The sequence below is a fragment of the Vespula pensylvanica genome, chromosome 12 (genome assembly GCF_014466175.1).
Source record: "Vespula pensylvanica isolate Volc-1 chromosome 12, ASM1446617v1, whole genome shotgun sequence".
In the NCBI taxonomy this organism is placed as follows: domain Eukaryota; kingdom Metazoa; phylum Arthropoda; class Insecta; order Hymenoptera; family Vespidae; genus Vespula; species Vespula pensylvanica.
In genome coordinates, this window is record NC_057696.1 from 396,862 (window position 1) to 413,565 (window position 16,704).

Genomic DNA, 16,704 nt, shown 5'->3' on the forward strand with positions numbered 1-16,704 from the left:
TACTTTATCTTTTAATGCGTACGAAATTCTATAATCGTTGCGTACCAATCGCCTACTCGATATAGTACTATAATTCGAAAAATCAAGTTAGCCGCTGCTAACAAAGGAATGTTATTTAATAGAAACGAAAAAAATGTTATTACATTATTCATTTGTGATAATCATCGGATATATAATCGGATTTGTTCGAGTTACAATAGTTTATAAATCGTAATGTAATTTTCTGTAATAACATCGTGTCATCGATCAATGTATCGTTATCCACTAATTAATAATCAATCCTTCGCGCTCGAAATACATCTCTTTGAAGTATACGTAACGCGAAAGAGAATAGATTTTCACGTGTGGTTAAATCGAGCTGTTTCATCGATAAGCTCTGCTAATTTGGCGCGTTATTAACGAATCGAAGATATTAATTAAAAATTGTTAGAAAAGTCGACCAAGTGCGAAGGATTAAAAGCATTTAGTCTCGAAGGATCGATGAGAATTTTATTTTATTATATATACATATATATATATATATATACATATATATACATATATGTATATAGTTCAAACTTACTATCATCATCCTTCACCGTACGATTATTCTCATTTATCACATATTTTATTAATCTAATTTCCAACGATTACTGGCAGATACAAATTAGCGTTAATACTTATCGATTATATATATAAATGTCTGTACTATTTGCCAATCATCGGCCGAGGATCCCATGGAAAGAAAAGAAAAATAAAAATAAAAACAAAAACAAAAAAGAAAAAAGACAGAAAGAACACCGAAAGAAGAAAGAAATAAAAATAAAAAAATAAAGAAAAAAGGAAGAATGAAACGCTGTACAAAAGCGAAAGATTGGGAAATACTCAACGGGATCCTTCGCCTACCCTTTCACGAAACTTTTTCGAGATTCTCGTCGATGGACTTTCGTCGGTCGTCGCTCGAAAGAAACGCCAAGAGTCGAAACAAACAGACTCTACTCCTAATGGCGCGCTTTTAAAGCCCGTTTTAAATCTACGATGGAACTCGCAGGATACACGGAAAGCCGATAGTTTACTTGCAGTAAACACGTAACTCCACGGTCAGCATCGAGAAAATACTCGAAAAGAGAGAGAGATATAAAAAAAAAAAAAAACAAAACGAAACAAAAATAAATAAATAAAAAGGAAAATGTCGAAGTATTCTCAAGATCGGCATCGTCTCTTTGTTTTTAAAAATATCAAAAGATGGCTTCCCTCTAAAAAGTTTTTTCTCTCAAATATTGTATAAATTGAAAAGAGAAAAGTCAAAGGAACACGGTCTTGACGAAAGTCATTCGACGGTTTCATTAGCTATAAATCTCAGCATGTTCATTTCTTCTCTCTTTATCATTTTCAATGTTTAAAACCTACTTAAAGAATTATTCCTCTCTCTCTATTCTACTCTAAATCTTTCAGACATTCTTTTTATCTCTCTTACTCTCATACATTCGTATACTCACTTATGCCTTTTTTGTCACTCGTACTCATTCTGTTTCAATCTACGGGAGCACCCTTATTTTTCCCTCTCTCTCCCTCCCTCCCTCTCTCTCTCTCTCTCTCTCTCTCTCTATCTCTATCTGTCTCCTTTTTTATTTCATTTGACTTCGACACGCGCGTGCATATACACATACTAACACACGAGCGAACGCGATGTGTCACGCACAAACGTATACGCGTCATTGATACTACACACAGAGCATTCAACATACAACGGACATTCAATCAGACAAACAGACGGACAAACAGGCAAGCAGACAGGCAGGCAGGTAGACAGGCTGACACGAGAAACACAGTCACGTTCGCTTCACAAATAATACATACATATTTAATCAAATATTCCAAGCCGACTTAATATAGGATAACAGCTTCATTTTTATTTGTATATCTCGTTTTAGGTCGTAAATCTAGAGGATTGGCACGAGTCCGCCGTTACGATTCGATTAGTTAGAAAAAATCTAGAATTTCTTAATTACCCGTAATTTTATCGTAAACATTTAACTGTAGATTCGATACGTTTACTCCCTTATAACACACCTTTCGCCTACTGCTTACGGATATAACAAAACGCTCGTATTATTTTATTTTATTTTATTTTTTTATTTTTTTAATCCTCTTGTCTCCTTCCTCGTGTGTGAGTGTGTTCTTGTTTTATAGTATATGCTCGTTTATCGTATCGTTTTACAATATGTGTATATGTACGTATGCATATGTGTCTGCATATATATATCATATATCATATATATATATATATATATATATATATATATATATATATATGTTATGTACGCGTGTGAATGTGTATATTCGTAACACACCTACCAACAAATAATCCCCATTTTCTCCATACGATCATAACGCATATGTAACGACGAATCCGTCGAACGCGAGCTCTTCCTCCGTTAAATATGCGTGATTTTTAATATGTATGAACATTTTTTATTTACTTATTTATTTACTCATTTATTTATTTATTTATTCATTCATTTATTTTATTTTATTTTATTTTATTTTATTTTCTTTTAAATATTCGTGTATGCGCGTGTAATGTGTCTACATTCCGTTTAATGTAAAATATGAATGTGTGAACAAGAGCATGCGTGATGCCCACAATGTGCACGTGTGCTCTTCGTTCTCCCCCTCTACTCTTTCTTTTCCCAAAATATCTTCCCACTTTTTTCTTTTCTCAAATCGTACATAGAAAGAACAAGGAGGAACGCGAAATTGGCGGATGCGCCACGAGCAATTCTCTCATGTAAACGTCGCTACTTCCTTCTTTCTCGTCACTTTTTTCTCCTCACGCGCACAACACACCGGGAAAAGAATTTCGCTTAAGTGCGAATGACGAATGACTTTTTTCTCTCCGTCACTTCCCCTCTGGCCAATCACACTACGTTCCTCATCCTCATTCTCAACCACCTCCTTCTCTTCACCCTATTTTTTCTTTTTCTTCTTCTTCTTCTTTTTTATCATCATCGTCGTCTTGTCGTCGTCGCGTCGTCGTCATCGTTGTCGTCCTCGTCGTCATCGTCCTCGTCGTCGTAGCTTAGTCCTCGTCTTTGTAACCGTAGAAAATGTGAGACGTACAAAAAGTGTTCCACGGCACATTCGGCACGCTTCTTACTCTTTCTCTCTATCTTTCTCTCTCTCTCTCTCTCTCTCTCTCTCTCTCTCTCTCTCTCTCTCTCTCTCTAATTCTCTCTTTCTGCCTATCTGTCTCTCTCTCTCTCTCTCTTTCTTTCTCTGTCCTTTTTATCTAAGATTTAAGTATTCACAAAGTTCTCTACTTAATCATTCTTCTCTTAATCATCTTTCTCACTCTTCTATTTGATTTCATTCTTCGTACGATTTTTCTTCGATCTCTCGTGATGGTCGAAATGGTTGAACGAGTCCTACAAATTTGGCTTTTCTCATCTCGTCTTCTTTTCCTTCCAAAAAGAGAAAAACGAGAAAGAGAGTGAGAGAGAAAGAGAGAGAGAGAATGAGAAAGAGAGAAAGAGAGAAAAAGAAAAAGAGACCAAAGATATCTCTTTTTGTTATCACCAACACACCTCGATCGACACGAGCGCACGCTTCGTCTAAAGCCGAGGAAACGGGCCGAACAATAAATATTCACGGTTTTCTTTTTGGCCCTCGGGGTGGCCGGAATAATAAGAGTCTGATTGTCTTAACAATACTATCAGTTTTATACGAGTTTCCGTACGCGCGCGTGTACGTGTGTGTATGTGTGTTTATTGTGTGTAAGACGCAATCGCAGACAAGTATATACAGATATATATATATATATATATATATATATATATATATATATATGTATATGTACGTATCTTCCTGCGTGCGTGTACATAATTTTTATTTTTTCTTCGTACACAACTAGATACTTCTTCCTTTTCTTTTCTTTATTCATGCTTATATCTTTAAATAATAATAATAATAGTCGTTTAGTGATTATTAACAATATCGTAGGTGGCTTCTTTTTCTTCTTCCGTATAATCATCGTTATTAGCACTCGATATACAATATTTTAAGGTATTAATTGTATTCATTTATATTGTTATTTAGGGTTATCTTTATTAATCGTTAACGTAACGTTATTGTTATTATTATATCATCGTTATCATTATTATTTTATTATTATTATTATTTTAATATTAGTATCATTAGTATTAATATTATTAATATTAATATTATTATTACTATTATTATTATTATTATTATTATTATTATTATTAAAAGTCATTATTCCTATCGTGTACTATCGATTGCTATTACGTCATTACACTACTTTTCGTTATTCTTATCAATTACGGTATATCGTTAGCATTATGTGACAATAGTTTTTAGTTAATCGTTAATACTATTATTAACAATAGAGTGGTATGTATATTTATATTCAAAACTCGTTCGATAATAACTCGCGATTCCACGATTACGCGTCTTCAATATTCGCGCATTGTTTACATGGAAAAAGATAGAACGATTAATTATATTAATGTACAGTTCGTTGACGTTTATTATCCTACCGGATGATTACCCTCGGCCCGTCCTCGGCCAAATCGCGGAAAATGTTTAATCGGCGTTAGTTTAATAAGAAAATCGATTGACTATTGCCTCGCGTCGTTCTTTTAACTTTCACTATTTCTTTTTTCTTTTTTTTTGTTTGTTTGTTTGTTTGTCTATTCCTTTATTCGTTCAAGTGAAAATGTCGTATAATGTATTCTCAAAATTTAAAACTTTTAACGTAACATCGTTTACTTCCTTTAAACTTTTTCTCGTCACCTTTCGATTCTTTTGTTGACTTATTATAACGTCACGAAGATAGATTTGCAATATTTCTTTTCTTTTTTATTTTTTTCTTCTTTTTTTTTATTTTTCGTACTTATTTTCTTTCGATTTCTTAAATCGCAAGCCGACCTCGCATCGAAGCTTCGCCGATCACGTTTCTCAACAATCTTGAAAAGCTTCTTTTAATGATCGAGAAAACAGTGACGAACGATAGACGCGATCGTCGACGAAGCCGATGGCAGTGATCGCGAGGATTTTCGTTTGCTTGAATGGGGAGAGAACCGATTTCTTGTTGTCGGTTTAATTAGTATGGCGATCGTGTTTCGATTTCGATGTATATACGTGTATATACATAAAAAAAAAATATTAAAAAGATATCCGAAAAAAGTCAAAAAGAAAAGCGAAAAATAAGAAAAAAATTTCTTTTTTCTTTTTACTTCCGTTGATTCATGCGACCCTTGCCATCGTAATTAAAGTACAATTCAATTCCTGCAGTTTCTTCGATGATTTGATAATCCAATTATTCACTTATATTCGTTTATATTTTTCATCCGCTTGGTGGATGAAAATATTTTTTGTTAATTAAAAAGCCGACAAGTGCTTGACTCCCTTACTCGACAAATATTTTAAAGGAACGACTCTTTCTCCTCATTCGTCTTCAAAATAACAAAAAAAAAAAAGGGAAAAAATATTAATGATCGCGTTATTCGCATTTTTTCGTATAATACGATGATCGGCAGTCTGTGTGCGTGTTCGCGTCGGATTATATACGGTGATACGAATCTATTTCTAAATTTGCAATAGTGTTCGTTATTATTCGTCGGTTGGATCTCGTTAGAGCTTATTAGAATAATACGAAAGCTTTGCTTTTTTTCTATCGTGTATCGCATTCGTGGATATTTTCGAGGGTATCAAAAATGTCTAAACTACGTTTTCTTTCTTTATATGTACAACTTGATGCCGACGCGTAAACGATTTTAAATATCGAAATATCGACAACGATTATTACTCGCTTCTCTTTACTCGAGAAGTACAATTTTATCTTTTTATCAGGAATTCCTTTCTTTCTTCTGATCGTGTACGTCTTCTACGATGAAAAAGATTTATAGTTCTCGAGAAAAATAACTTACTCATTCCTCGTCGGAAATAATTCACTTTTCAAAGCAAGCAAACGAACGAAAGAACGAACAACAATGCATTTGCGGCGCAAGTATTCGCGATTTTATGATAAACTTCCTCGTTTCGTCGAAAATTGTTAGATTCGTTAAAAAGGAACGTTTCGAAGAATCTAATGTCCTTTTTTTCTTATTATTCTTCTTTTTTTTTGTCAAAAAAACAAACGCTTCGTCTTTACCATCAACTTTTTACCATCGTCATCGTCGTCGAAGATTTTAAAGAAAAATAAGCGAGTTATTTCTCTTTCACAGATAAATGGCGAATGAACGAAGACAAAGTCTTGCAAAGTTCAAACCATCCAACCTTTTTCTTTCTCTTCTCTCTCTCTCTCTCTCTCTCTCTCTCTCTCTTTCTTATCATTCTTTTCAAAGATAAAACCCGAATTAATATTTCCTTGCTAAGTGGCTACGCTTTAATCGGTCCTTATCTTGGAAAGGATCTCGATTTTCATCCAAATAAGTACGTACCACGAAAATTTGCTTCACTTTCCAAAGCATAACTTTAAAAAATTTCTCTACTATACTACAAAAGATATAATTTTTTTTAATTCCATTATTAAGCACGTAACCGCAAGAGAAACGATATCAAAATTGTCTCGTACGCCAATCGATTCTATTTTTCTCCGACGGATTCAATTATAATCCTTTTATAAACTTTTTTAAACTCTCTTCAAATTAATATTATTATAATTTTGTGTGTTAACCACGAATTTCATAACGTAAAAGTTCAGCAAAAAAATGAAAAAGAATTTTCGTGCGGAAATTTAACTTGAATCGTGACGTTTAGAAAAAATAAAATAAAAAATAAAAGCTGTAAAAAAAAAAGAGAAAAAGAAAAATTAACAATACGATGCAGCAACCATTCGATATAGACAATATCGAAATACTTTAAACTCGTCGAAAAATGACAATACTCATTCCCTCCTTCTCTTCCTCCTCCTCCTCCTCATCCTGCTTCTCCTTCTCCAATGGGAATGAACGTTATAATCTTTTCCAATCGTCGCACGTCGCGTAAAATTTCCCTATGGACGGTTTGGCTTCTACGTTTCTGTATTTTTCTTCCATTTCGAGTAGCGCGAGCGCTTGCTTACTCTTTATTTCGCTCTTCATGAAACTTCTTTCCTGTCAAGCTTGTTCCTCGTCGGAAAGAAAATAGAGAACAACGTCGATTTTCCAGAAAATCTTTCGAATATTTCGTGTTGGATTAGCGAGACGTTTAAATTTATAAGAAAGATCCCTGGAGATCTAAGACGACGATGATTCGAATCGCATTATACTGCAAAAATCTAATATTATTTTATAGTGATTACATATTATTTGATGAAACAACAAAAGAAAAAAAAAGAAAAAAGGAAAGAAAATAAAAAGAAAAAAAGAAAGAAAATTAATCGTAAAATATAATGAAACTCAGTATTTCTTTAACTTCGAACGTTTCATCTTCGAAAGAGATTAAATCGCAGAAAAATCTCTGAAAGATCGTACTTAAGATCATTCGTTCCTTTTACACGCTACTTTTGCCCGTTTTCCCGTAAAGACGTGTACGAGAAATATATACATATATATATATATATATATATATATATATATATATATCCAGAAAGAGAGAGAGAAAGAGAGAGAGAATGAGAGATGCGAAGAAAAGACAAGGACATTAGGGCACGACGAAAGAGTACCATTTCGAGATTAAAACACGAAAAGAGAGAAGACGCCTCTTCTTTTTCTTCTTCTTACACAGGTCTTTACATTTCGTTTTAATGTCACATTTATACGAGGCGTAAAATTATCAACACGAATATCAAACCGTCAGCGAAAGTGGCCACGCCCTTTTTTTCTCGCTTTAAAAATTTTTTTCCTACCTTTCTTTTCTTTACTTTCTTCACTTTAATCTCCTTCAAGCTCCAGATATTAACGCATCTTTTGCATTCACATACACACATATTCACATTCACTCATTCACTTATTCACTTACTCATTCACGTATTCCCAATTCTCGCATTGTCATTTGTCGAGATAGCTATCTATTCTCTGTCTAACGATTAAATTCTAATGGAATATTCTTAAACGCGGATTTATACGACTTATGATTTATCAAATTGCTTAAATCGACCTAACACCATTTGTCGATCTCGCTTATTTTAATATTTATACGTATTTATTTATCCACTCTCCGTCTTTTTCTCACTCTCACTTTCATTTTCTAATCTAATAATAATAATTATTATATATATATATGTATATGTGTACATATATATACGTATATGTATGTATATGTGTATATATACATATATATACATACATGTATGTATATGTATATCACGTGTTTGTATGCTTGTGTACGTATAATATACAGAATAAGAGATACGATGCGATGTAATCGTATAAATAATATATCGTGAATATCGTTAATATTTATAATTTAATACCATCCGTTCGCGTGCGCGATTTGTGAAATCGATACACACGATGTCAGAGTAGCACGAAATTGGGAATTTGTAGGTGGGAAGACGATTTTCTTGTTCTCTTTTTTCTTCTTTTTCTTTTTTTTTCTTTTTTTTCTTATTTTTTTTTCTTGTTCACACCTCAATTTTTACGATCTCTCTCACATCTCTTTTACTCTTTCTCACTTTACTCGTTAATTTTAATGAGAGAGAAAGAGAGAAAAAGAGAGAGAGAAAGAGAGAGACGTAATAACGATTGGCCGGTAACTTCGACGCAAAGGCGAAAATTTCTTGATGATCACATTCGACGAATCGAACGAGAAGTCAGTTTTATACGAACGAGCACAACGAACGATCCCGTTTTCCCGGCTTTCACTCCCTCCCTCCCATCGTTCAATGTGAAAGATCAACAAACGAAAAACGAACCTGAGAAGAGCTTAACTAATCTCCATTTCCTCGTCATTTCATTCGTTCGTTTATCTTACGAGCTTCGTTCTAATTTCGTAAGGACGTAGTTTGCACTGCTAATGAATGCTCCTACAGGAAGAACAAAGTCGCGTGAAAAATTAAATAACTCTTGAAAAATGTATACCATTCTTTTTCTCTTTTCTTTTTTTTTTTTTTTTTTTAATAAACGGCAGTCGAATCAAATCGAAAAGAAAGGGAAAAAAAGGAAAATAGAACGTTTAATAAATTGCTTTTGACGCGTGAATAATTGCGAAAGAAGAAGTATACAATTTTGGAATAAACTTACGATGGGGAAGAAAGGGGGAAGGAGGGAGAGAAAGAAAGAAGAATGATTTGAAAAGAAAATTCAAATATCTCGCGTAATTAATAAAGAAAATATTTCCTTTACTAGTAAGGCTGCCTTAAAAAGAAAAATAAAGAAAAAAGAAGAAGGCGAGAATCCTCGCTAGGGAGATTTATATTAAAGAACCCTTGAAAAAGTAAATTTACCGATGAAAATAAGAAAAGAAATAATTTTTATAATAACCAATCTCTTCGTCTTCGTTTCTATAAGAAAGAATAAATTTATTTTCTTGGTAGGATCGTCGAAGGCAATTTGATAAGAAAATCGATCTAATCGATCATCGTCAATGCCAATGATTTTTTTTTTTTGTTTTTTGCTAGTTTTTTTTTCTTTTCTTTTTTTCTTTTCATTCTTATATTCTTTTTTTCTGAATTTCTTTTCTTGCGCGTTCGCGTCGAGTTAAAAAACCGACTGATTATCGAATATTAAAAGAGAAAAAGCGCGCGAAGTTTCTATTCCTTCTTTTCCTTCCTTGTCACGCTTTTTCTTCTTTCTATTATTTATCTATATTCGTGTATAACGCTGAAGGATCAGAGGATTCGATTAACAGGAAGACACGTGATTGGGCTTTCTGGCGACGATTGGGCTTTTTTCGGAAGGGCGAAGTGTGATCCTTTTAACTTTTCTTTTCTTTTTTTTTTCTTTTTTTTTCTTTTTGTTGCGAAAGGATTGAAAAACGTATGTTTTTTTTCTTTTTCCTTTTTCTTTGTTTGCTTTTCTCGCTTCGCTTCGAAAAGACGAAAATAATAATAATTATTATTATTATCATTATTACTATAACAATAATTCTAATAATAATTATTATTATTAATAAATAACACAATTTGTACGAATCGTTAACAACGTTTTTCGATAAGAGTAATAACTTCATTAAAGAAAGATGAAAATTAATAACAAATGTAATATTACACGATATCCACTAACTCGCGGATGGACTTAATTGTGATCTATATACAATAAAATACTAATTCCATACTAGGAACATAATGTTTAACTAGTACGTCACGAAAGTTCGCGAGAGGAACATGATACGACAATTAAGTATGGAATTAATTATCAAAGTGACAGGGGTTACGTAGAATCTATGAAAACCGTTAAGATAATGTATGAACAACGATCATAGGACAAGGATGAACGATCTGTTAATTAAGATTGAAAGGGTTTATAAGCTTATAAAACAGAACGGAAAGGTGGCTCATTTTCGATGTGAACTCCTTTCGCGCATCGTCGCCATCCTCGCCGTCATAGATCAACATTGTTTATAAAATCATCGACGAATATCGTTATCATAATAGTATATAATAATACGACTTATTTAGGAGATGTCAACACGTTTCTGTACAGCAATATAATATATTCCTTCCACCTATATTTTCGAATTAATAATACACTTTCTCTCTCTCTTTCTCTCTCTCTCTTTCACTCCCTCTCATTCACTCTCACTCACCCTTTCATTTTCTGCCTTTTTATCTAGAGATTGTCGGAGAAGAAGAAGAAAGAAAAAAAAAAGAAAGACAATTAAAAAAACAGATCGATCAGGATCTTACAATACGACGTTAAAAAGTTTTCAAATTGTCGAGGAATATTTGAACACCAATTCAGGCGGCAACGTTCAACAAAACGTTATCGCCACGCAATTGAAATTGCTTCTCTAGCAGCAATTAATCGTAGAGAGCAGCGATCGATTCGACGCATAAGCTCGCTTACAGTATATCCAATGTTATTTATTTATTATCAGTAGTATTATGCTCGTTAACGCGCGCGCTTTATAAGTTCTCGTATAACATACCTAGAGCGCAATGCGCCTGCCGGCTTTATCGATTAACTTTGTCATGAGAGTAGTTTATAACTTCTCTCTCTCTCTCTCTCTCTCTCTCTCTCTCTCTCTCTTTCTCTCTCTCTGTCTTTCTCTTCTATTCTATCCCCCTCTTTCTCTCTCTCTCTCTTTCTCTCTTTCTTTTTCTCTCCGTCTCTCTATCTCACCGCACATCATGTTCCTATCGACAAACTGACCAGATCGTTTATTTTTATTTTTTATTTTTTTGCTTATTTATACGCTCACCTTCTCGCTCTCTTCATCTCTTTCTACAGCTTTTTTCTCCTTTCTTTTTTCTTCCTTTTTTTTTGCTTGTTTCCGTTTATTTTTGTCTTGGTTGAAAACAAGAAAAAAAATAAAAAAAATAAAACGAGAAAACTAAACGCGTCGACGCGCGTATCCACTTTTTTTCGTTAAACCCTCGCATTCGCTCTTTCGAAGTCACCTAACCAAAGCGATAGAGGTAGAAATCCGCGATAAATTCATTTTTTCAACGACGAATACAACGTACTTCTTTTTTCCTCTTTCTTTTTCTTTTTTCACTTTTTACTTCTTTTTTTTTTACGATCGCACGAGCTTCAACGGAACATTCCCGGAGTGCTGCTTCGGCGCTTCGAGACCAGCTACCACAAAATCCGAGAGTTCCTTTTCGCGATGCGAGTAGCCCGAATAGTAGAACGCGCGAGTAATTTGGGAACGAACGGGTGTAAAAATAGGAAAAGAGCGGGGAAACAAAAAAAATCTGGAAAAGAGCGAAAAAGTATGGAGAGACCGAAAAACGAATCCATTAGCGACGAACGAGCAAGAGTCGAGCATGGTCGAGCTCGAGTAACGAGAAATTCGACGTTTCTCTTCTCTTTCTTTCTTTTTTCTTCTTCTTTTATTTAATTTTTTTTCCTTTTTTTTTTAATTATAGAATAGTATAAATTGCGGTCAATCCTAAATAAGTATACGATGAAATTGTAAGTATCGATTAAATTTTTTTTGCACGTCTTATTATGCTCTTTCCTTCTCTATCTTCCTCTCTCTCTCTCTCTCTCTCTCTCTCTCTCTCTCTCTCTTTCTCTCTCTATCTATCTATCTATCTATCTATCTATCTATCTATCTATCTTTCTTTCCTTTTTCCTTTTTTCTTCCTGCAAATCCAAATAATCCAACGTAGTTCCATCTCAGTAGAAGATTCTACGTGAACTGACCTCGCCAATGCTCGTGTATATAAATAAATAACAATGATCTTCGAGAATATCGTCGACCGATCACTCCCACCACTTTATTTGTTTATTCATTTGTTAATACCAGTACTGTGCCACATCATCATTAAGCATCACTAGCACCACATGTTTTTTCATATCACTTCTTTTTTCACATCCGACAAATTTAACCTAGTCGTCCATTCTCGATTATGTGATTAAGTTCATTTAATTATAATTTTTATTTCTTTTACACCTATATGCACATATTAAATATAATTATACCGTTTACCTCTTACGCGAGCGAATAAATTGATTATAATACCTTTGAGGGCGTGCTAGTCATTCACCTCACGCCCTCATTTTCTTCCTCCCTTCTCACTGACCCTCCTCCACCTTCTCATTTAACCTTCCTCTTTCTCCTTTTTCTCCCTTTCTCGATACATTAACAATGTCCGTGTCCGTGTGTCTGTGTGTATGAATTCGTTTCTTTAATTTGCGATAATATTCTTCAAAACTGCGTGTGTGGGTATGTTACTTACTTTATTCACCTCTAGAACAGTTCATTCTTCGTACTATTTTTCGTCGAATGACTCCAGAGAATATAGCTCTTTATTTAATCATATTGCTTAAGAAACAAATAATAACAAAACATAAAAAAGTCAAACAAAAAAGAAGAGAGATATAAAAGAAACATTTCATATATCCAAAAGTTTCGAAATTTATACGGTTGATTGATTCTCATCAAGAATTTCTCATTTTTATCATCATTTATACTTTTATATGGTAAATAATTTTCTTCCTTTTTCTGATCTTTTTTTCTTACATTTTATATTCTCACAAAATACCTTTTGCTCACTTAGAATTCCTCGAGAAGTTTCATCTCGCGATCATAGAGAAATCATTTCTTCCTTTACTATCGTTCTCTCGTTTTCGGTTGTACGCCTACATGACATCCTAAAGGATCCAAAGGTGCTTTGAGATATACTTCGAATTCCAAGATTCTTTTCCACGCAACTGCTACAACTATGAACGTGATCCATCCTCTTCCGCGTTCACTAAAAGGATATATAAGATCCAAGATATAGCTTCCTTTTTTTCATTTTACTTTGTCCTTTGTAAGTTTATCATCCTTTTCTGTCTCTCTCTTCTCCTCTTTTACTTTTTCTTCTCACTCTCAATATGGTACTGTATGATGTTATTATTGATCCACTTTATACTATTCTCATCTATTTATTGACAGAAAATAAAACTACTTATTGATACAGATCAAAACCTGAACAATGAACAGAAAATAAAACAAAAAATTCACGATATTATCATAATTACATCTTCACGTTTTACTTTATTCAAGTAGTATTTTTATACACATTTCGAAGATCTAATTGATTAATTGATCGACGATAGTCTGACTTAAAAAAGAAAAAACAAAAGAAAGAAAAGAAGGGAAAAGAACGAACGATAAAAATATTAAATTGTTAACAAACTTTCATCCTTCTGGAGTCTTGATCTTTCCCTCGATCGTTCCAATCTTTTACGATCCGATCGATTTTCATTCTGTCCTTATCTCTCTTTTCCTTTCCCTCTCTCTTTCTCTCTCTCTCTCTCTTTTCATCTTGTTTCCTCGTTTCTTTCTTTCAATATCTTCTTTTCCCATACACACGCACCGACTAAATTAGATTGAGGCCGCATCTAATATTGGCAGTTGTTTGCAAGCAATTTATGTTTTGTTCCTCTCACTATACTCTCTCTCTCTCTCTCTCTCTCTCTCTCTCTCTCTCTCTCTCTCTCTTTATCTGTATTTCTCTCTCTCCCTCTTTCTCTTTCTTTCTCTCTATCTCTTTTTCTCGCTTTCTGCTGCATAAACTTCTCGTAACTTTCCGCAAACGCGAATGCGTTCGAAGAAAACGGTGAAGAAAATTCGCCTCTCATACGTCCCCGTAAAAACGGTGGAAACGTTTTACCCTCTTATAACCAGTATTAATACACTAAATACAAGCACGATTTACACGAACGAACGTTTAAAAAACTTTTTCGTCGTTAAAAGAAAAAAAAAGCACAAAAAGAAATTACAGGACAAAAAAAGGATTTTCATTTTATCGCGCATTAAACGTCATTCGACAAAATAGTAAAAAAATATTGTTCAGCAAGAATTTCGATGTTCCTATTTTAATTGAAAAAAATAATATTATTAAAAAAAAATAAAATTAAATAAAAATAAAATCGATCGATCGATCGATGAACCCACATCGCTCATTCACATGTCCCATGACTGCAATCTAGTAAAAAAATCATTTTTTAATTTTAATAAACGAATGAATAAAAAAACGAATTAATTTCGGCATGGACGTTCGTCGTGTTCGTGTAAGTGCGCTTTCAAAAAGAATATTTCGTTGCAAATACATACAACGTGATAGCACGTTGTTGTTAATTGTTGTTGTTGTTGTTGTTGTTATTGTTACTGTTGCGCCTTAAATGTGCACAAACATTTCGACAGTGCAACTTCGAAGCGACGCGTAACGTTCGCCCTCCACCGTCGTATCGACGCGAACATATATACGTGTGCGCGGTTTAAATACCCTCCCTGTATATGTATTGTATGTATGTATGTGTATTTTTACGTATATATGTACGGCACACGTACGTGCGTATATTCCTCGTGTATTTGTATTTATATAGCGGAAGTAGTGACTGGATGTGTAGAGGTACATATACGATACGTGAGCGACAGTGTGTGCGGTATATGTGTGTATATATATATATATATATATATATATATATATTTATATATATATTTATATATAATAATAATAGTAATAGTAATAATAATAATGATGATGATAATAATAATGATAATAATGACGATAGTGATAGTAAGAATAATAATAAATACATAGGGAGTGCGTGTGTATAGCTGTGTATACGTGTATATATGTAAGTGTGTATCTGTACGTGTATCTATATGTGTATCCGTGAAACGCGCCCCCCTCGCTGTAAACGTCTTATATAAAATCGGCAGTTCGGGCAGTTCGACGTCTCGCCGCACGACTCTAGCCTTACGTATGAAACCAGATTTACAAAAATACGGTGCGCGTGTTTTTCGCGTATTTGGCACTTTTTCTCCTCCTCTCGCTCCTCCCCTCCGTCTCTTCCCGTCGAGCCCACCCACAACATCACAACGTAACATTCGCTTGATACTCACTGCTCTTTCACGCCCCTATCAGTCGTTCACTCTGATTTTTTCTCTCTTTCTCTATCATACACTCTATCTTACTCGCACTTCAGTCGCTCTCTATCCCACTCGAAACTACCCTTCTGAAACAGAAAAAAAGCGAAGATGGGAAAAAAAACGAGGGGAGACAAGCGACATCGTCGTTCTTCGTTCAGATTCATTCTATCTTTCTCACATATATATATATATTCATAGACATGTTCTCTTTCTCTTTCTCTCCCTCCCTTTCTCTCCATCTCTTTCTTTCTCTCTCTCTCTCTCTCTCTCTCTCTCTCTCTCTCTCTCTCTCTTTCTCTCCCTCTCTCTACATACACTTATCTATCTTTCTTACATACATTCACTTTATCTCGTCACTTTATCTAGTCTCGTTCCAGGACGAGGCCGAAAAGGAAACGACGGGCACAGGGCAGCGATGGAAGAAAAGCGGAGCGGTGGACGAGAGAGAAGAGTCGCGTCCTTCTCCTCATTGACGCGAAAATCGGCAGTTTCGATGGATGACGACAGCGAGGACGACGAGGACGACGATGACGACGACGAACAACAATGTCGTCGTCGACGTCGGCGACGCCGACGATGACGATGATGACGATACCGACGATGAAGTCGGCGCCAGCAAAGCCGGTGATGACGATGACGATGACGATGACGATGATTATGATGACGGCGATGACGTCGACAATCGCGCCAATGACACGGCGACCATTGGCCGCGTTTTATCGTCAACTATTCTTCCTCCGGGCCCATATTCATCAACATCATCTTCTTCTTCGCGATCTTGCTATACTTTATGTCGATCGGCTTCGTCGTGTCGTAAAGGTTCGGAGCTTGGAGGATTATCAGCGCCGTACCGAATACGCAAGCGAACGTGAAGATCCATAGGAAGATCCGATCAAGCACCATCGCAACGTACTTCCAATCCTCTTCGACCTAACAACAGATCAAAGTTTTTCGATACGTGAGATGAAATTTTTGTAATTTTTTTTCTTTTCCTCTTTCTTTTTTTTTTTTGTTGAGATCTCTTCGATAGTACTTCGAATTAGGGTCGACATCTCGCGTAATAGTGAATTTGTATATACATGTATATTCTATATATTTATATTTTCCCGAAAAAAATTTTAAAAGATGCCGTAAAAATAATAAGGGTAATAAAACTATTCAAGCGTTTTATTCACGCCACAGATTACACATCACGTATTCTCCGCCAAAGTTGGAACTGTTTATTTTAATACAACTAACTATACA

The 16,704-nt window shown here is 34.5% G+C and overlaps 1 protein-coding gene and 1 long non-coding RNA gene across 2 annotated transcripts in view; both read right to left on the bottom strand.

Annotated features, from left to right (window-relative positions):
• Positions 1-12,278: 12,278 nt before the first annotated feature.
• Positions 12,279-13,636, bottom strand: LOC122633276. Its single transcript, XR_006328072.1, has 2 exons — positions 13,079-13,636; positions 12,279-12,858 (listed from the first exon to the last, which is right to left on the bottom strand). It is a non-coding gene; the product is annotated as an uncharacterized LOC122633276 (long non-coding RNA).
• A 2,105-nt stretch (positions 13,637-15,741) lies between these two features.
• LOC122633273 (acetylcholine receptor subunit alpha-like 1) overlaps positions 15,742-16,704 on the bottom strand; it is a 116,288-nt gene continuing 115,325 nt past the window's right edge. Inside the window, exon 7 of the mRNA XM_043820987.1 lies at positions 15,742-16,389. Within this exon, the coding sequence (XP_043676922.1) occupies positions 16,186-16,389 (204 nt within the window). The 3' untranslated portion in view covers positions 15,742-16,185. The remainder of the gene's footprint in view (positions 16,390-16,704) is intronic.